This window comes from Lathamus discolor, chromosome 3 (genome assembly GCF_037157495.1).
Source record: "Lathamus discolor isolate bLatDis1 chromosome 3, bLatDis1.hap1, whole genome shotgun sequence".
In the NCBI taxonomy this organism is placed as follows: Eukaryota; Metazoa; Chordata; class Aves; order Psittaciformes; family Psittacidae; genus Lathamus; species Lathamus discolor.
This window is the reverse complement of record NC_088886.1, coordinates 13,963,511-13,984,879: the sequence shown is the minus strand read 5'-3', so window position 1 is coordinate 13,984,879 and position 21,369 is coordinate 13,963,511. Positions and strand designations below refer to the sequence as shown.

At 37.7% G+C, this 21,369-nt stretch overlaps 1 protein-coding gene across 2 annotated transcripts in view; it reads right to left on the bottom strand.

Moving 5' to 3' along the window:
• AK5 (adenylate kinase 5) overlaps window positions 1-21,369 on the bottom strand; it is a 95,582-nt gene that overhangs the window by 22,111 nt on the left and 52,102 nt on the right. For both annotated transcript variants that reach the window (XM_065673620.1, XM_065673618.1), the window contains exons 8-10: window positions 16,236-16,312; window positions 1,416-1,458; window positions 311-355 (exon numbers count right to left, since the gene is read on the bottom strand). In XM_065673620.1, the coding sequence (XP_065529692.1) occupies window positions 311-355; window positions 1,416-1,458; window positions 16,236-16,312 (165 nt within the window). The remainder of the gene's footprint in view (window positions 1-310; window positions 356-1,415; window positions 1,459-16,235; window positions 16,313-21,369) is intronic.

Genomic DNA, 21,369 nt, shown 5'->3' with positions numbered 1-21,369 from the left:
TTTCTAATGCTGGTGAGGCAGCTTTGCTGCTACACAACACTAACGTAAGAACTATAAGGTCATTTTGAGTATGTTCACACTTCAGCAGCCAACCTGCTCTGAGCTTTACACAACTGTTGTTAGCATGGTCAGACCCAGGATAATAACATGATATTAAATCTTAACTCCCTTTCAAAACACTAATCTACCACTGTAGTGTAAATACTCTTAACCAAACTATTCTGCCAAACTTTAAAAGAAATCATATACTTGAAGCTAAATAACATGGGGATTTTAAAATGTCGCAGTTGAAATAAGGAATCCTACTTACCAATAACAAAAATTATGTTTGATTTCCTCAGGTCTTCTGAAAAGTCTAGAATGAAAAAAAATAATAATTTAGTTGACAAGAGCTACTGAGTTTTGATTAGATACTTTCAATACACACTGAATTGTGTAACACTCAAGGCGATCTGATTTTACTTTGTGTTATAAGGCTCTACATTCCAAAAGGAGCTATTATCCACAAGCCTGTTTATCTCCCAGTTTCATAGTTCTCACTGCAGATATGATCAAAATATTGGACCTGAAAATCAGACCCTGCACATGCACAGTTTCTTTAAAGGAGAGAAGCTGATGCATCTTGATGTAATAACCTGCCTCCTGAGCCATTGAGATTTTCTCTGTTATTACATTATAATTGCTACAGAAGTTTGCCCACATCCCATTGAGATTTTTTTATTGGGTGTACTGTGTCTGAGCTGCAGTCTTAAACTCCCTTGAGCCTCAAATTCAGCCAAATAACAATAATCTTAACTGAAATCTAAGTATTACTGTCATTTGATCACCCAAACTACTGTATGTGCTACAGTTTCACCTTTTACTGAAATTGTGGTTTTTAAAAAATCAGTTCCTTCCAGTCTGAGTCCCAGTCATTAGCCTGATTATACCAGCAGAGATCTGGCACCATCTGAGCTTGCTGGGATTTTATTGTCTTTGACTTAATCCCTTACAAGACACATTAATTTACCACATACAACTTGTTTTTCATAACGTGGTGTGTACATCTCTTATTACATAATACCATTATCCGTAAAAGGTTTTGATTAATCTTTTCATTCCTCAGACTCTTAGCTTCTCATACTTTCCAACAAGCTTTTAATAAGTTCCAATTTCTGAAAACACCTATGAGATCCGATGTGATTAACAATAATATTTTTTAATAACTTTGGATCCACTGGCCTAAAGAGTGTAGAAATGTCTTTGCAAAATTTAATTTGCATTCAAAGAGAACTCATATGATAAAATCCTTTGAGACCTAACCTTCACAATATAAATACCTGAATTCACTTTATCTTGTAAGTAACTATTTAAATACAAGGGGAAATCAAAGGTTTCAGAATCAAGTGACAAGTGCCATTGAATAAGAAACTCACCTCCTGTGCTCTCATAACCGGAAAAACTTGACTGATCCTCCTCCTGTTAATTAACAATTGACAAATTGAAATGGACATTCTGCATAATTCACATTTCTTCTTTATCTGATTATCTGTATACCTTAATAATCTTCTCCATATTTTAACCTCTCAGTTTTAATCGATGTTGAGATATGGTTAACAATGTCACTGTTGGTACGGTTTCAGTTGGTAGTACATGAGCACGAAGAACCCAAGATAACTTGAGATGTTTAACTGGCCCATGCTGTTTTTTGTGGAGATTAGTTTTTCAGTGCCCAACTGCACAATTACAGCACACTATGTAAGCAATCAGTGTGCATGCTGAATTGCTTCTGAAGTAAATACAGTACAATAAGCTGCTAGTAGTGGAAAGGCAATACTCGAGTAAGTTCTAGAAGTGAACTACAATATAGAGATGAAATTAAGTCTTTGGTCTAAACCAACTTGAATGTGTTTATCTTCAGAATGCCATACAAGCTGCAAGCTGATGAACTACAAAGAGGGATTACACCAGGGAAAAGTAGAACTTGGCATTTTTTTTTTTTAATTTATTTTTTTTTTATCCTGATGTTTGGCCACCTAGAATTATTTTGTCACACACTATGTAGCACAACCAATAAGAAATTACAAATACTGGCCAGCAAGAGTATCCGAGAGTGGAAATTCTTTGTTGTTCTTATAAATCAGAATTATATATACACTGGACATAGTCTAGGCTCTGGAGTGTCAATATGCTCACACTATCAGTGCTTTAATCTAGTCTATAAAATATCAATAATATCATTGGCAGTAACATCCTCGTATTACATCAACAGTGCGCAATATCACCATGGAATACATTATGTTAGTGCTCTCAAAATAGCACAGGATTATTAAGCTGTAGTTTCCTCCAGTTTTTCTTCAGTGTACTGTCAGAAATAGCCACTGCTAGAAATCTGTATATCTGCATGAACAGATGAAGTGAAATGAACAACATGGTGAATAGAACGGCTGAACCGCTGGCCACTGTCATTTGCAAGGCTCTGGCGCTACCCTTGCAGGTTTCTCCTTGTGTTTCCATTATCACTGAAACATAAGTACTCTTCATTAGGCTGAAGTATCATTACATTGGCTACATGGAACATTTTCATTTTTTTTGAATCACAGTAATTCTCTGTCTATTACACTGCAACAGAACTGCCATCTTAAATATAAAAAAAGGGGAGGGGGGAGAGGGGGCAAAATTGAAAAAGCAGCTGGATCCACTAAGTCTGCAGGAGAGCATTTCAGGGGAAAAAAAAAAACCAACAACACTTTCAGATGAGAAATTAATCTTTTTCTTACAATTCAAGCGACAGTATTATCCCTACCTTTTTCTTTGATGTAATAATACAGTAAAATATTTGACCTGCAAAGAATATGTTACATATAAAAGCCCTGGGTTTAGATTCAGTCACTTATCATGACTTTGAAGGTTTACAGATCAAAATTACTGTAGGCACAAAGTTCAGAGTAAAGTTTCTTTAAAAATGAAGATCACAGTCCCGAGTTTATAGTCAAGTGAAAGAGGCATTATTACTTTCAAGTATTGCTCTTTGTTCTCCCTGGTAATTGCAGAATAAAACTGCCTCTGTAACCCTGGTGGGCTGTAGGTAATAATAAAGGTCAGCTTAAGTCAGGAACAGCTCTAAGTTTTTGGAGCTGAAATATGAAAAACTAGAGACAGAACTGAAGCTAAATAGGCCATCAGCCGCTTTTTTTTTTTTTTTTGACCAGCCACATCTGTTTTTATCAACCAACAGGTTAACTGACCAACAAGCCATGCTCACATAAGGAACAAGTGCTGTGAAAAGCCATTTAAGTGAATTCTAATTACAACTCAAAAGCAGTACACCCAGTTTTATAATTCTGTAAGACAACTCGGCGCAGAACTTGATGTAAGTGGGACCATCACCCCTGGTGAACTTCCCTGGCTAAAAACAAACCTCCCTGTATTTCAAAAAATAAGTTATTCCATAAAAACAGTTTCTCAGACAGAACTGAACAGCACCCAGCAGGGGTGTGAAGAGGACCTGAAAGCCTGGTCTCTAGGAGAGATGTAAGAAAAGTCAGGAGTGACAAATTAGAAGAGTTGGGCTACAATTAATTTGGCTTTGATGACAAGCTATTCCTACACAGGTTTTGCTATTCTATGCTTTAACTTAGAACCATTTCCTTTCACCCCTTTCCTCCCAGTTTCCTCAAAAGTACACCAGTTTTTCTGCTGATCTAGACGAGAAGCTAGATCTGCTGCTTGGTTTGCAGTCCCTTGTAGAGTGCAGCAGAGACTGTCCTCATGATTAATGCCAGCCTCCTCTTATTTACATTTCACAATACCTGTTTCTTATTGTGTCTTCCTAGCAAGTGGGTCTCTAAACTGTGAATGGCTTAACCTACATCAGCCTGAAAGTACTGTGCTGCCTGTTTACCAAAGTGGTTTGGAAAATAACTGCTGGATTAGCAAGTGATCATATAAGGAACAAATTCCCACATAAGGAACAAGTCCCACCAGTTACTAGATTCCTAATAGTATTATACACCACGTTGCCATGAGGAATACAGTGATTTAGCAGCAGAACAGTCTCTGTGCTCTTGGTATAGCTGTTTCTATCTAGTTGAAAACAAGGTGAGGAAGACTATAATCTTGTACGTAAGGAGCTTTGAAGAATAGTGGGTAGTCTGTAATTTCAGATGCCTTTAGAGCCAGGTTATAGCTATAATTATTATCTGGAAACATATCAGTTAGTGGGGTATAGCTGTGTAACTGCTTAAACACTATCAGTAGTAAAGTAATTGTTAAATAGATAAATTTTCTACCTATAAAGAATCTGTCATCCGATATTTTCCTTCAGAGTTGGAAAATGCAAGCATCTGACTGTATTCTAACCTTTTGTCGTTTAGCTCATTAATAATAAATATGTGACTAGTAGTACGTACTTCATAGGTTAATGAGTTTAAGTTACTGCCTGTCTTTGCTGGGTGTGACGTAATTTCCATAATCAAGAAATATGGCAGCAAGTCACAGTAAATAATAAGGAAATGATACAGAATTCTCCAGGTCATTGAGTATTACTACTAATGAACTAGGACCCTTAACTCATATTGCTTTCAAGAAAGCAATAATATAATTTTTTTTCTAATGATGTGACATTTCGTCATTAGGATTTACCATTTCTAAATGTTTGTTACCTGATGGAATGAGCAAGCTTTTCTGTTACACATTAATAACCTCTGCTCCAGCCCTTAATGGTTTTTTTTCTATTTTTGTAACATGGAATAAAAGGTTCTCTCTTATCACCTTTTTGGTTGCATGAATGCCTCTCAAAAAATAGTGATGAAAAGTACCTGATACATTTTATTCAGATTTCTGATGGATATGGCAAGAGGTCCTTCTAGAAATTTACTGAAGAGGATAAACAGTCGTGGATTAAGGAGCAAAGAGGCAGTACAGCAAGACTGAATTTAAAATACAACATGATTGTTGCCTAAGCTTACACTCAATTTTCAAGATTGAATTAAGGAATGTAAACATTCAAAAGAATATGTTAGGCACAAATTACTTAAGCAAGTAAAAATTACGTGTTTATCTACCTAAAAATATTTGTTGAGAGTTGAACTGAATGCATAAGCATAAAAAAAGTCAAGCCAGCAGCACAGACAAATGTAAGTTTAAGACTGACATAATGTATACAGCAAGAACTACATAGTTTAATCATGGTGATCTCATCAGCATGCCTTTGGGAATGCAGGTATCTAACCACCAACTTCTCAGCACACTATAGTTATATAATTTTCCCTTTGCTGTTGTCAGGTATGCAGAACACTTGTGCTTCTCCAGCATTTTATTTCTTCAAAGAACACTCCAGTTCCACATATATCTTCCCTGTAGTTTCTTCGGGAGTAGAGGCAAGGGCATGGTTTCCCTTCTAGCAAAGATATTAGGTCAGACTTGACACTGTGAACACAGTTGTATATGGAACAGAAATAGGTTTAGGACTCAAATTTCCACCTTCTCCTCTTTAGCCTGTAGAATATTTACGTTGAAATCTTGGGGCTAGTAAAGTAATATTTAATGAGATTTCAAATGTTTACAAATGATGCTTCTACGTCTAGTAGCCTTAAAATCAACTTTAACTCTCAGTGACATAAACTCTTTCACTGATCGATACTAGTTTAGGAAATCAGAAAGCAATACAAGATGTCTGAGTGCCATCTGGATATACAATTTGTCTTCTCCAGCACAGCCCAGTCTGCCACAATCTGTGTGGTTTTAGAGTCTGACATGTGTTTGCAACCACATTTATTAGGCATCCACCTAATCACAGAGGATGGTATTTCAGATTAGATGTACGCAGCCTATAAAAATATAGTTATCACTGAGTAGGGTCCTTACATATAGAATCATAGAATCATAGAATAGTTAGGGTTGGAAAGGACCTCAAGATCATCCAGTTCCAACCCCCCTGCTATGGGCAAGGACACCTCACACTAAATCATCCCACACAAGGCTTCATCCAACCTGGCCTTGAACACTGCCAGGGATGGAGCATTCACAACCCCCCTGGGCAACGGATTCCTGTGCCTCACCACCCTAACAGGAAAGAATTTCCTCCTTATATCCAATCTAAACTTCCCCTGTTTAAGTTTTAACCCATTACCCCTTGTCCTGTCACTACAGTCCCTGACAAAGAGTCCCTGACAAAGAGTCCCTCCCCAGCATCCCTATAGGCCCCCTTCAGGTACTGGAAGGCTGCTATGAGGTCTCCATGCAGCCTTCTCTTCTCCAGGCTGAACAGCCCCAATTTCCTCAGCCTATCTTCATATGGGAGGTGCTCCAGTCATAAAGACCCTGAACAAGCTTTAGCTAGTCAAAGCTAAGCACTGAAAGAATTGGGGCTAGCAGAGCTCAGCAGTGTAATCTGTGTCTTAAATTCCTGTAAGCACCCATGTTTTGTTTTCATGAGATATGCTGGGCTAGCTGTAGGTTTTATGTATAGGCAGTGGTCCCTGGGAATGGGGTTTATGAGCCATACAGTTGTTTGGCATTAAATTTGATTCATGATTCAAATCAGTTTTTGAGGCTGGGCTGCTTTATGCAAGTATGAGTTAAAAGTATGTCTCTGGAAAGCATGAGTGGCTGTGCTCTGATCTCCTCTGGTCCAGAACTAATGAACATGTCTAAATGAGATAGGGTACAGTATGAATGCATTCAGGCTTCAAGATTTTTATTTCCCTGCAAGGTGTATTTTCTTATACTGCTCAGCAGAATGGAGTTATTTATGTCAAAAGGGCTAATAGCAATTAAGATAAGAGAACAGCGCTGTCAGTTGAGGTGATTTTTCTTTGTTTGCGGTGCATACCACTAGAAAGTGCAAAAAAGCCTAGTGTTTGTAATAGCATCTTCAAGATGCTGACAGATTATTAGATTGTTATGATTCCTTTTAATTTCTGGGTTTCTAGCAAAGACAAGAATCTCTATGCCATTATTCTTTTAAAATAAACCTTATTATCAGTTCTGAAGATAGAACAGATCTCTACCTATACGGAGGTAGAAGTTAACTTGGCTTTAACACTTGTCAAAAGCTAAATTTTAATTACCTGGCTTTTAAAGGTATGAAATATTTATTTTCTGATTTTTCATTCATTTCAATTTGGTCTTTGATAGCATAAAGAATAATAGAATAATTATCAGTTTTTTAGAGAGGGGAAAAATCACAGTCTGTTTGCTATAGTGTGGGGGGTTGGGTCTTTAACTTCTGTAGCTTGGTTTTGGGTTGTTGTTTGGTTTTTTGGTTTGGTTTGTTGTTCTTTTTTCCCACGAAAAATACACATGATTATTAAGCATGCAAATGACAGCAGAATTTCTTTGATTTCATACTGATTTCCAGACCATGGCAAACTGAATAAGATTTCGAAGAAATTAACTTTGAACGGCAAACTTACCAACCAAGGTATGCAATAAGAACACCACTCCCAGCAGAGTAGGAGCATGCTGCACGATCAGAGCAGCATAAGAGTGTTCTGGTAAAGAAAACACTTCATCTTAGGTTCAAAGGGCTGGACTTGAGGGAACAACATTGATTTAACTTGAAGAAAAATTGGGGCTTGAGATTTAAATAGCTTTATGTTTTGAAGAAACTTGAGAGACTTGACACCCATATTATCTGTGCATAGTTATTATCTATTGCTCATTTTAAAGTACTTGTCACATACTGTGTTCAGTAGATCTGTGCCTACAAATTTTACTTTTCAGTAGATTTGTGCCTCCAAATTCTTCCCAGAATTTATCACTACTTTTCTTTTAGCATTATTTGTTTTTGCAAATTACCATCCCTCCTTAAATGATTCTTGTCTATGTGGAGTATTAATGTTCCCCCCCAGGGGCTTTTTGATGCATCAAGCCACTGCAGCAGGTAAGTGCAGCAGGGTACCTTCCAGTGCATTTGATCCACAAACTCGGTGCTGCTGAGCTCCTTTTCTTAAGATGATCCTAATGAATGGATGTCTCAAATCACCATTAGCACTGTGTATGCAGAGTCTCTCTGACCTCTCAGGGCAGGGTTCTCTGCCCTGAACTGTTACATTGCCTTCTGAGAGCTGGAATTCAGTGGTTTGATTTTCTTTTTTTGCTTATTTGTGGTTTTTTGTTTGTTTTGTTTTTACCTTTAGATGAAAAAGGGTTTTCTGCAGGCCAGTCTCAATTCAATTTACAAAAAGAAAGAAGAAAAACATCTTGGCATAGAGAAGGACAAGGACAGAGTGTTGTAAAAATAAGACCAGCATGCGGTCTCAGATACTGTAATTTGCTGCTATTAAGAGGAAAATTGACAGCTGTGCTCGAATTTTACCTCCCAAAGACCTTCTCTGCTTAATGTTTGACCAAACATATTCTATGCTTACTGAAATGCCTATTAATGTTTTATTAGATAGTTTTATAACTTTCCATAAGGAACTTTCATGGTATTTATAAAGAACTTCTCTGTTAAGAAGGAATTTAACTGTGGGACTAAACAGTCCACTGATCTGAGATGCACTACTGTGAAGGAATTCTAAAACTAGGCCACTCCTTATGACTGGAATTTAAGTCCAATTTGACTAAAATTGACTGCAAAATCACGGGATACATAAGGAGTAAGAAGACACCAAGCAGGAAACATATGGTTTTCTAAAAATACATAAAGGTTTATTTTTTCCTTTCTTTTTCCCCCCGAAGTGTTTCCAGCGTAGCCAGAGAAGCCACACTTTTGCTTCAATACAATACACGTCAGATTAAAGAGCAGTTTTCTATCCCGTATAGTAAAGTAGCATCCTTGCAATCACTACAGTTTAATATGTAAATGTAAAAATCTGTGGTATGTACTTTTACAGTGATTAAGAAATATAAACACATTTTATAAAAAGCTGTTTCTTCAGCGCTTTAAAATACAGGATTTTTCTGTTACAAACAACTTAAAGGAAGGGTTTTGGTAACTGTTTTAAGGGAGGCTGGGCTATGTGAACAGAACCTGTCCACAGCCCTGAGTAAACTGCCTTAATCTAGGAGGTGGAGGGATTTAAAATACATGCTTGCATTTATCAGCTTTAGATGCAATTTGAAGTGTTCTGATGTGGATCCTATTTACATCAATTGTGTGGGATGCTTGATACTCCCCAAGAACTCTGCAGGCTCCCTGGGCTGTAAAGCTAGACGTGTAAAATGCAGAACTCCAATTTAGCTGTAATGGTATCTTTTGTGCATGGAAGGATAAAGCCTTAGTTTGCCAGCAAAGGGGCAAGCTGGTGTGAGGGAAGGAGGTACACTATCCTAGTGCTATTGCCTAGAAATAGGAGGGTAACATACTGTAACACATTTGTTCTACAGACACCTTCCACTGCCTATGACAGCTGCAGGTAGCAACTTTTGGTCCAGAATCTGAAAGGAAATGGGCAATACCAAGACTTCAACTAACCTTGGCAGTTTAGTCATCACTAATATGTATATCACCAGAAAGTAAATCCAAATTATGTCTGTGAAAGGAGGAGCAAACAACTGTTGCTGACATTCCAAAGAAAAAAATGCAGATTGAGTCTACAGCAATTTTTCTTGCCCATTTCACCGCATTTTCACACATGGGGTAAAAGAGAGTGCTAGGCTTTCTTTGCATACCTTTACTACAGTGTACAATGGTGATTTTGAAATAGAAAAATAATTCTTCAACCTCACAAAATTATATAGACGCACCAAATCACACTTGGCTTGAGCTTATTAAGGGAGCACTTTATAACAGGCAAACTGTAGTACTTTGTTTCTAGAACTGATTTCTTTTTTTTAAGCATTTAATAGGATAGTTTCCATGACAACTTGAACTGAGCAGATTGTTCACCGACTTCAGTACATTCCTCTTAAACATCTTTTCTCTGTAGGTAGGCCTCCCTCTCCAGCTCTTTCATTTCTTTGGGTGCTTATTCATTATCTCCTTTTGCAGATACCCTTAAACTAGATTGGACTCCACCTTTGTGTGCTCTTTAACAAAAACAAAGTGTTGAGGGATCAGAGTTTCACGATCATTTTCTGAGTTTCCTAGAGTCCGTTTTCTTTTCTATCTCGTACTCCTGTTTCAATCCATTTCCCTGTAGTACCAGAATGTGTTATTCAAACTGATACTGCTGCCTACCAGGGAAAGAGAAATGGACACTGCAGAAATGCGCAGCATTAAAAGCCAAAATGGCTTCTGAATACTCCTGGTCATTTTACTAAGACCTATAATGACTAATGCTGCACACATATATGAAGAAAACTACTGTTATACCATAAGTTCCTTATGTTTTTATGTAAAGAGAAAGCACATGATTAATACAGTACATTCTAGATCTGACCCCTTAAATATTTCAATCCATTTCAAAGCTTTAGAAGTTGCAATGAAAATTTACTCTTGCAGATGTGCAGTTTGTCATATTGTAATGATAGAATCATAGAATAGCAAGGTTGGAAGAAACCTTAATGATCATCTGGTTCAAACCCCCCTGCTATGGGTAGGGACACCTTATAATAAACCATGTCATTCAGGGCCCTGCCCAACCTAGCTTTGAACACTTCTTTGGGGGGGGGGGGGGTTAGCCACAGTTCCAGTGCCTCACCACCTTCACAGTAAAGAACTTCTTCCTAATATCTAATCTAAATCTACCCTCTTTTAGTTTAAAGCCATTACCACTTGTAATGCCAACCCCTGGATTACTTTGTCTGAAGAGTTAAAAAAATTACTTGGATTGAATCTTTGATGTAAAGAAAATTGAGTCAAAACATTGAAAACTGCCATGAAACATAATAAATGGAGGAAAATGGCCTTTGGATTAATCCACAGAGCTTTAGTTAAATGAGGCTTTCAACTTGCTGTTGACCATCAGTTTTGGGAATATTTGTGTTTTGCTTCTCCATTGAAAAGGGCTTTCGGGGACTTTTCGTTATCTCTCTTCGCTATTTAAGTTTAAAGCTATGATAAACAGGCCAGAAATGTTGTTATAATCTTGGTAGAAATGGAGCCTGTTTTTCATCAATTCACTTAAAGCTTTCCTCCTGCTTCCCTAAAGCCTGGATTTGTATGTGCTCTGGGTGGGAAATGACAGCAAGCTGTAAGAAGAATTGTCACTACATGGCAACAACTTTTAATCAAGAGATTGTTTCCTCTTTTTAGAATGAGAGTAACTCTCTTTGAGGGTTTTTTTTCCCTCCACTACTTTCTGGTTTTGCTTGTTGCTTTTCAAGTGAGCTGTCACATTTTCTAATTATAAAACATTCTGCACTTGCAGCAAAGATTGGGTTATGCAATTTTCTTAATTCAATAGATTGCTTGTCACTGCTGAACAGAAAACCTTTTGTTATCTTTCAGTCTTTTTCACATCTATTTTTCCTAGGTCTTTGACATGCTTGGGGGGGTGAGTGGGGGAAAAGAATCATGACATAGTTTGGGTTGGATAGGACCTTCAAAGGTCATCTAGTCCCACACCCCCACGATGAGCAGAACATCTTGAACTAGATCAGGTTGCCCAATACCACATCCAGCCTGGATGTCCCCAGTGGTGGCGCATCCACCACCTCGCTGGCAACCTGTGCCAGTGTTTTATCACCCTCATTGTAAAAATCTTCTCTTTCATATCCAGCCTGAGTCTCCCCTCTTTTAGTTTGAAACCATTACCAGCAATCTCTCTTTTGCATATGCCACTGCATTTACTTAATGCAATCTTGACACTGGAAGGACATGGAAATGCCTCGGTTATGACCTGGTAACTTTGAGGCACAAAAATGTGTTTCAGTGTTTTGTAGATGTGAAATATTCCCCTTTTCCCCAATATTAAAAGAGGCTAAATATATTTCTAAGGTTTTTACTTGAAGTATACCTGATTTTCACATTTTCCAAATTTTAAATTACTAATCCTAAAAACACTTGTTTAGGAGTGGATTCACTCTCCAGTCATCCTCTAATTAGTCTAAGTATTCCTCAGACTAGTTAAGCTCGTCTTGAAAACCTTGTATTCACAAGAAAATAACTGGATGCTCTTTTCTTCTGGAACTCTGATAGGATTTACTGATGCCAATTTTTCAATACTCCCTGAATGCACTTTGGCCTGAATGCACTTGAAATAAGCCAAATGGTGTGCTTCTAATTAAAAATCCAAGTGTTACAGACAAAACTTGTCTGATCTCTGGAAACAAGTGGCATTATACTCACAGCCTCTCTGGCAAAGTTAGGAAATAGAATGGCAGGTATAAATGAAACAAGTGACCAGTGTATCACACTTGAGAGCATTCCAGCAGCAAAAGAATCCTTATTAAACCATATACTAGTCACAACAGTGAGTTCTGCAAATTGAAAATATTCTATAAAGCTCATTCAAAGCTATGCTGTTGCACTCAAAAATGAGTGGGCTAAAATATATTCCCGATGTCTTAATATGAGTGAAAATATCTGAACATAGTTTATTGTGCTTTTATGTTTTTCAATCAAGTCATGAATAGCGTAATCGTTACCGCAGAAGAAGCTATATGGATTGCTACCACGTGAAACCATCTAGTTCTTCCACAAGGCATACTCAAAGAGTATGTCTGCTTTGATTTTTATTTTTTTGGCAGAGTATCTTTTGGGCAGTCATTCTGAAAACCTAGATTATTCCTTCTGTAATACAGGAGCTCATAGCTACAGACCTGAGAGAACAGAAAATAGTTATTCGTGATTTGGAGCAATAAATGGTTTTTCTTCAAAAAAGAAAAAAAGTGGGTATTTCCCACCTGCCTTTCAGTGCTGTAGGGACTTTGTGATTGCAAGTGCTCTAGTCCTACAAACATCCATGCACAGCCAGTAGAAAACAATCAGCTTGCTTTTAATTTAGTTACATTAATTTAATTGCATGTTCATTTATAAAGCATACAGTACAAATACTCAGCTTTTTCTGAGTTGTTTTTAATTCAATTTCCCCTGCCTCATCCTCCAGAAAAGCCAGATCTTAGTCTGCATTAGTGTTGCTTTGCACTGTTTCAGCAACAGGTACCAAGTGTTTCTTGAAGTACTTTGCTGTATTTTAGCTCACTCCTAGATGCTGATAACTGCATTAGTAGTTGGAACCACACCACTTGTTCTCCTTGTTCCTGCCTGCCATAAGAGAGGTTACTCTGGAAGAAGTAGCATTCATCTAAAGAACTCAGATACACCTTTGCTAGCTTAGGCTACACTGGAGATTTTCCTGGCTCATTCCTACAATGAGAAAACGCAAAGGTATCCGCATATGTCCATTTCAGCTGTGCCAAGTGATACTCATGCCCAGCTGTGGCTTTGTCTTTAGTACATATTGTGTACTGCTCTAACCACCAACTCCTCTTGTTCAGTGACTACCAATATGTTCTGCTAAAATTCAACCATTTTTAGCAGCTCAGCTGTGTAAGGTTGCTTAGAAACCAGCCTTCTTATCCCCCACATTCTCATGACAGATTTCCTATGCAATAACATCACTGCATGACACATTTGTATCCTCATATGTGTTCCTTTTCCACTTGAGATTCTCTGAGTAAAGGTTGCTGGTGCTTCACCCAATTCATAAACAGCATGCGGTAAATCACCGGAGTATTAAATCACTGCAACAATAAAAATGAGCTCAAATTTTGAATGCAAGCAGTTCCTCACTCCTGAATGTAGTTATTGATCTTTTTGTGCAGAGAGTAATTTCTAATTTTGTTTTCCAGACTGGGTAGCTGGATGTTATTATGACTTCATGACAATCTCTGCTGCCTTCTTTGCTTCTGTATAGAATACTTGCTTACACCATTTCAAAATTGAAATGGTAAGGGCTTTTGGTTGCAATTGCTTTCTCCTTTATATTTTCTTCCTGATTGTTCAAGGCATCTCAGATGAACTGGGCATAAAGATTTCTATTAGTGATAGAATAGAAATATTTTTTAAAATGTCACTAATAAGTATCAAGGATATCAACTTGCAGATTAACAGAAGCATTGTCAGCTACTTCAATGTATCTCTCCAACTGATGGGTTTTTAGCACTGTTTTCACTTTGTTTGTCCTTTTCTGTTTGCTAACAGTATTGCACTTTTTGCCAGAATAGCAATGTGCTGGTCTGGCAAAATAATGAGAAAAGCTAACTGACACATCTGGTGGAAAGAGTATTTGTTATTGACCAAGACAGTAAGGTCCCATTGTAGCTGCCTTTAGTCTCGTGTAAGAACCACATGCAAATTGATGCAAATTAGTGTTTTAATGAACGTATCATCAGTGAACCATATGGTTTGAATTATAAATCAATATAATTTTCATATTTTTTCTGTTAATTTTATGTTGTTACTATAAAACTTATGCTTATTATATTTTAACAGCATTTCAAATATTACGTACCAAGAGTATAATTTTGTTACTGTTCATACTCTGCCAAAAGAATGTTATTTAAAATGTTAGTAAAATGCAAAATTTATATAATCCAAACATGATTTAAATATACATTCTGCTTTATAGGGCATAAAGGCCTAAATCCTGCAGTAAAGTAGTACAATCAAGACAAAGATAAATTTAAGGGAGTTTCCTGGGGCAAAGAATGCTTTAAGAAGAATTTATGAAAGAATGAGATTTAAATTGGGATTTGGAGACAGAGGTAAGCTGTCTGAAAAAAGCCAAACTGAAATAACTGAGCTGAAAAGAACAGTGAAAGGACTGTAAACTAGCAGAAAAGAATGGGGCTAGAACATGTCCCATGATGCAGGCGTGGATAAATTGTTGCACAGAATACTGTAAAAGAAAACCAATGAATGAACAGATGATACTGAATGAAATTCAGTTTTGCTGGTCCTGTTTTTACTACTAGCTTTAAAATTCCACAAGAAAAGATATCTTTTGCGAATAATGAGGCAAGAGGTGAGAAAATTCACAACTGCATTTAGTTCTGATAACAGAAACACAAAATAACATTCTTTGCCAATCCTCTCCAAATCTAGAGAAGTGTTTGTGGTATTTGTGAAGAAAATGGAAGCAGAGTTGTGTAAAAGTGAAAGGCAGAAAGCAAAACATACAAAAACACCACCCTTAAGTATGGTGGTGTGATAAGCAGTTGGCTTTAAAAATATTTTAATTATAAGTCATTCTTTTAATGCTTATCCACAGCACAGCAACAAGAATAGTAACACTTATCCTTAGCACAGTATCCAAGCCACAGGAACCTCACGTGTTTCAGTCTGTGCCCATTGCCCCTTGTTCCGTCTCAAGGCACCACTGAAAAAAACCTTACTCCATCTTCTCTGCACCCTCCCTTCAGATTTCTGTACACATTGATGAGATCCCCTCTGAGCATTCTCTTTTCCAGGCTGAACACTCCAAGCTCTTTCAGCCTTTCCTTATAGGAAAGATGGACAAGTTCCTTAATCATCTTAGTGACCCTTCGCTGGACTCTCTTAAGCAGCTCTATATATCTATAGTTCTGGTGAGACTCTCTTAAGCAGCTCTATATATCTATAGTTCTGGTGAGACCAGAACTGGACACAGTAGTCCAGATATGACCTTACCAGGTTTGAGGTGAAAATGAGAGGAGAAAGATGTATACAACATTTTTCCATCTCCAGCCTTTTTTCTTCCTACATATAGGGAAAACACTATCAAAATTCAGTTTTTGGATGCAGATAGAATGGGATCAGTAGAAAGGTTGGTTTCAAAACACTGTCAGCATTCGCTGTCATTTCATTCTTAAAAACACTTTTTCAAGGGGAGAATGCTTGATTTGGTTTTAGTTATGTTTCACACTTCATACTTTCATGCCTCTTTTTTGAAAAGTTTTTTACTCTCCCTTCTTAAATGTACAATAGGCAAATTGTACAGTCCGTTCCAATGATTCTATTTACCATGTTTTCCAACAATTTAGAATTTGTGGAGGAAACTCAGCAATCATCATGGAATGTTTGGAAGGGTCCTTAATGCTCATCTAGTTCCACCTCCCCCTGCAACAGGCAGGGACACCTCCCACTACACCAGGTTGCTCAAAGCCCCATTCAACCTGGCCTTGAACATTGCCAGAGATGGAATGTACAGTAATTGAAGAAATTGAAGATATGGTCTTTTAATACCACAACAATATTCACTCTTTTCTCATAACCAGAAAGCAACCTCTGTGTATTACAGATTTACTCATATTGCACTTAAAAAGAGCTTTGGCTTAGGTACCATTAAAGTTCCACCACCTTGTTCAGACAAATTGTAAAGCACAGTATGTATATAAACTAGAAAACTGTCTAGAGAGAGGCCATATATACATAAAATTACCTGGTCTTCAAAGTCAAAATCTGTATAAAGAGGATCACCAGAATCCATAATCAGACTGCAATCAAGTTCATTTGGCCCTAAAATAGGAAAGAAAATTAGACATCAGAATCGATTGGAAATTTTCACTTTATGTGGTGGAACACTACAACACTTCCAGTTGTCCTTGTGTATGCAAAAACTGTGATCTGAGGAACCATTCAGATTTGCTGCAGTACCTGGGTGAATGCTATTCCTTCTACAAAGCCTTCAAAACATCCATAAAAGCTACCACAGATCTTAATAAGGAATGGTTATACTAAATGGTGCATTGCTTCAGCCTAGGTTGCAATTTTATTGGGCAGGGTGCTCTGTGTGCCATGACTTGCAATTGTAAAATTGCCACAGGCATCTTGACTCTAGGGAGAATAAAAACCATGTTTAGGAAAGAGAAAGGAAATACTGACTAAGTTGTGATTAGCAGATAAGGATCCTAGATTGATGTTGATGGGGGACCAAAACAGCATGCTTCCACCTGCAATGGTCCCCATTCCTATCCTACCCCTTTTCAAGGTGACAGTGTGGCTCTGCCCCTTCTCCCCATCATCTCCCTGCAGCAGGATCAGCAAGTCATGCATATTCTTGCACTTGGGATGACAAAGTGCATCAAGGCTTCAGCTGCTGAGAAGCCTGGATCTGGCTGAGCTTTACAGTTTAGCTTCAGCAGGTTAAGAGAAATTAGTCTTTGGATTTCAAGAAATCATATGGGGGGTAATCACTGCTAAACCACAATGGGAGGATAAACCACTAATCATCTTTCTACATAAACAAAGGAAAGGTATAGCATGACATATATTCTGGCATTATCACCCCATTTAGATTATCTCATTCCTGAGAAAGGAATGCCTCCTGTACCTACTAGATTGTGAAGCCCTAAACCAAATTCTGTACATGTTCAACACACATTAAAATATCAACAGGTGTATTTTTCACAGCATTGTTAGAATAACAAAAATACAGTAATGAAACACAGAGATCTAAAAATTGTGACCAGCCAGTAGCTACAGGAGAGTCCAACCACTATCTTCATGTGGGAAGCAACAGGTAACACCAGGGGAAGTGTAAGATGTGCATTGGTTTGTGCCCTTATGTCCCCAGACCAGCTCAGTGGTGAGAAAGAGACTATAGCTCTCTCCCTCCTGGGTTACAGGTGTGTCTATCTGGTATGATGCTCCTGCAAGCACTGGCAGTGAGGATACATGGTGTTAAGACTATTGCTGACCTGGAGTTCTCACCATTGTAGATGTATGCTTCCTGTAACAAGCATTATCAATATCAGATTTTGCAGTTCAATTTGTGCCAGATGCATTTATGTATTATCTGCTTTTGTTTGCTTTTAAAGCTTACATAGTAATAATCTCTGTAGGTGGTAAACTAAATATCACTAAGAGAACAGAGAGAAACTGGATGTCACAATGACTAAAACCATAACTGTTTAGTACAGATGATGATTCCAGGGTGTCTCAGTTTGCAATCCATATTACAGTTGCTGCCAAATTAATCTTTGATGCAATCCTAGAATATGCAAGAGATACCAGGGAAAGAGCTGGGTCTACCATCTGCTGGTGGGTTTTGGGTCCCCCCCACTGTTCATGTACACTTTATCAGGTTGCTATAAAAAAAGTAACTGAAATGGATTATACTCTTGCTGCCATCCAATGTCACATGTATATATGCAGCATGCTCTCTGGCACATACACTTTACAATCTTTAGAAAATACCTGTGTGTAAAAGATACATGCTACCAAATAGATTTACAGCTGCTGAGAGAATATTAATTTTTTGATTTACTTTACACAGCTGACATCTTGCTCTTAACATTGTATCATCGTTGGTAATATAACTAAGCCTTAATCATCACCAGCATTCACCTATCTTGACACATCAATCACTTTTAAAGGCCCTTGTGTGCAAGTATTTGATTAACTATCACTTAACCAGCAAGAGCAGTATGTATCCTTAGCTAGAAATGTTAGTATGAAATATGGTGCTGCAAACCTAAATGTAAAGGTCAGGCTGAAAATGAATACTCATGCATAATGTATCTTAAGCGATAAAAGCCATAATGGTTATACAATTTTAATATGGTCAAGCATCTTAAGGCCCTTTTTCTTGAACTAGGACACCAATTTCCTTGGGGAAGCATAACTCTTTTCTAGGGTATATTCAAGTAAGGTCAGGAAAATTGAAAATATATTGCTTTTCTTTCTTTGCTCAATAAAAACTAACAAAGTCCATAACCATCTATCACTGAACAGCATACAGACTTCTCTACCCTTCTCAAATTGCCTCAAGACAAATCTACCAGAAATTAACTGAAGCAAATGGCTACTCCCAAGGCAAGACAAAATAACAAGGGGACATACAAGAGTACTTGTAAAATCCCTGGTGCAGTTATGAATAAGGATGAGTAGTTTGCTATCCTCCAGCTCAGTTTGTTGTTGGAGGGAGCATATTTTGTTGAGTTTGGACTAAATCTTGCTAAAACAGGTCTTCTGGGGAGAACAACAGGCTCGCTAACTGCTAGTATGTGTGGCAGCAGAAGTGTACCAGAAAGCAACTTTTACTGGGAGTCAGTAATTGTGGTAGGAGGTGAAGCTGTTGAGGAGGCTAAAGCCAAGGGGAAAGTGTTAGGTTTTCAAAGCTCAAGTTCCAATCAGCACCATTTTATGTAAAACTTTTGGCAGTGTTTAGCTGTCAAGAGAGACACAAAATATTGGCTCAAGGAAAAGGGGAAGACTGGTGAAAGCATTTGGAAGCAAACATGCCCTGCTGCTTTCAGTGAGTCTGAGGGCTGCACATCTCCTGCTCTGACAGCAAAACAGGGGATTGTAAATAAGGCTCATTGCCTTTTCTGAGTAAGTCGTGTTTTTCCTTTGACATGCTGGTGCCCTGAGAACTAGGCTATAAAAAATGAATACTTGCTTACCAATGGAGGAAAGTCTTACAGTCTGAATTGTCCTAATTCCTTTCAAAGGCATGCCCTATTCCACCAGGTAATCTCAGCTCTTAGTTACCTTAGAGCCTTCCTGTGCTTGTATGAACCTATTGCAGCTGATCTAAGTAACTGTATCAATTTCAAAAAGGGAAACTCGACCGCTAAAAAAACCTCAATAGAGTTAAGAAACTGCATTGAAAGCTCTCTGCCATGGGGAATTAGCTTGCAAGCAGCTGACCTGAAAAGGCACTCTTGCAACTTAAAATATGCTTCTTCAATTTCACTGCATGCATAAAGCAGAGATAAGGGGAAACCTGGTCATTTTCATGTGCCCTGTGATTGCCCTGGGGGACAACCAGAAAGGATTTTATTAGGTCCAGTACTGCACAATTAAAAAATAAATCAGTTGGAAATTTTTATTAAATCCTCATTAAATGAATAATCAGCTCTCCAGGGAGGAGCAGGCTGCTGAAAAAAGAAACAGCAGAGCAGCTAGAATGCATTCCTTTCTTTTTTTTTCCTGGGGTTTCTTTTCAGACACTGAAGGCATCATTCACAAAGATTAGTCTTGCTAGAAACCCAGAGCATCCACTGACACAGCACTGAGGGACGAGTTGAATTAATGGCTGGCTGCAGTTGTACAAGGGTGTGCAAACAAGAGATCCTCCTGCCAGGTCTGACAGTCAGGGTGAATGACTCCCCTGCCCCTGGAGTCACTTCCTTCACCATGAGACTGTACTTCTAAATTTTATGCCACATTTTACATATTATTTGTTGCTCCTCAGATGAATTGCACAGGATTAGTTATGAAAAGCTGAGAGGGTATGGCTATTACGGCAGATGTGTGATTCCTACCCCAGAAATGCACCCCGGAGCCCAAGGGCATCATGGCCATAAATGTCTCTGGTCCTGTAAAATACTTCAGCGTTCTGAGCCTGAGTGCATGTCACTTTCTCCGAAAGAATCACTTTTCCCACATGCAAATGTCACACATCGCTTTTTCACAGTTCATTAAATTAACTTATACAATGAAACTAAATTGTACCAATCTGTCTAAATTTATCTGCAGTTGATTAAACTTCCTACTACAAGGTATCTATACACCATCATGTGAGTTAATTAAGTCTGCTTCTTGGACCATTTGTGTTTTGGCAAATCAGCTAATGTATTTCCAATCCTTGCTTATATTCATTACTTATTTCAAATCCTGGTAACAGTTCTATTCAATATGGTTCATTGGCTCAAATATGCCCATATTCATATTTTAACAACCATAGTATTTGCACTGTTCAACACTGACTGTCATAAAAGTAATCTAAGACTACCCTGTGAAATATGTTGCTTCTCTTAATAGCATGTTTAAGCTCAATAAAATAAAAATGTCTTTTTATGTTATAGAACATGCTCTGAAGCACTAACAACTCAATGCATGTTGCATACAAGCACTTGGGCAAGACAAATGCTTAGAAGATAAATTTCAAGTGGAATATAATAGAAATAATTTACTGAAGGACTGATTAGCATTAGAATGGTTACCTTCTAATTCTTCTCTTGGTAAGACGCTTCTAATACAAATTTTATTGCAACCTTACACTCTTGAGTTTCATGACAGGTTGCTCATAGCAACAGTCTTAATATGTCATAGAAGGCAATGAGAAAATTGTATTTTAATTTACAAAATAGTTTTCTTTCAGTATATTCTTGCATAGTTGATTACAACTGGGTTTTACAGGTATAACATGAAATAGATTGCTATGGAGGCATGAAAATATTAGAAATACTGTTTACATTAGCTGCTAGTAACTAAAATATACTGCAATAGCACTTAGTAATATTAAAAGACAAAAAGTGACATCAAGGCAATTTTGGAATTGCAACTCTAGAAATTAAGTATCTGGTCTCATAGGACCTCTAGAAATCCTATTTCTTGATGGTTGAACTTGATGATCTTAAAGGTCTTTTCCCACCTAAATGATTCTATGATTCTACTTTGAATCTCCTTACTATTATTGGTACTCAGGTTAGGCACCAATCCGATGATTATGGCATGGCTTCTGATAAATCTCATAGCTCTCCAGCTATTTTGGTGAGGGATTTATTAAGTAGATCAGGTTTTCAAGGAACGGACTGAAACTCACCCAGAATCACTACCATTTTTTT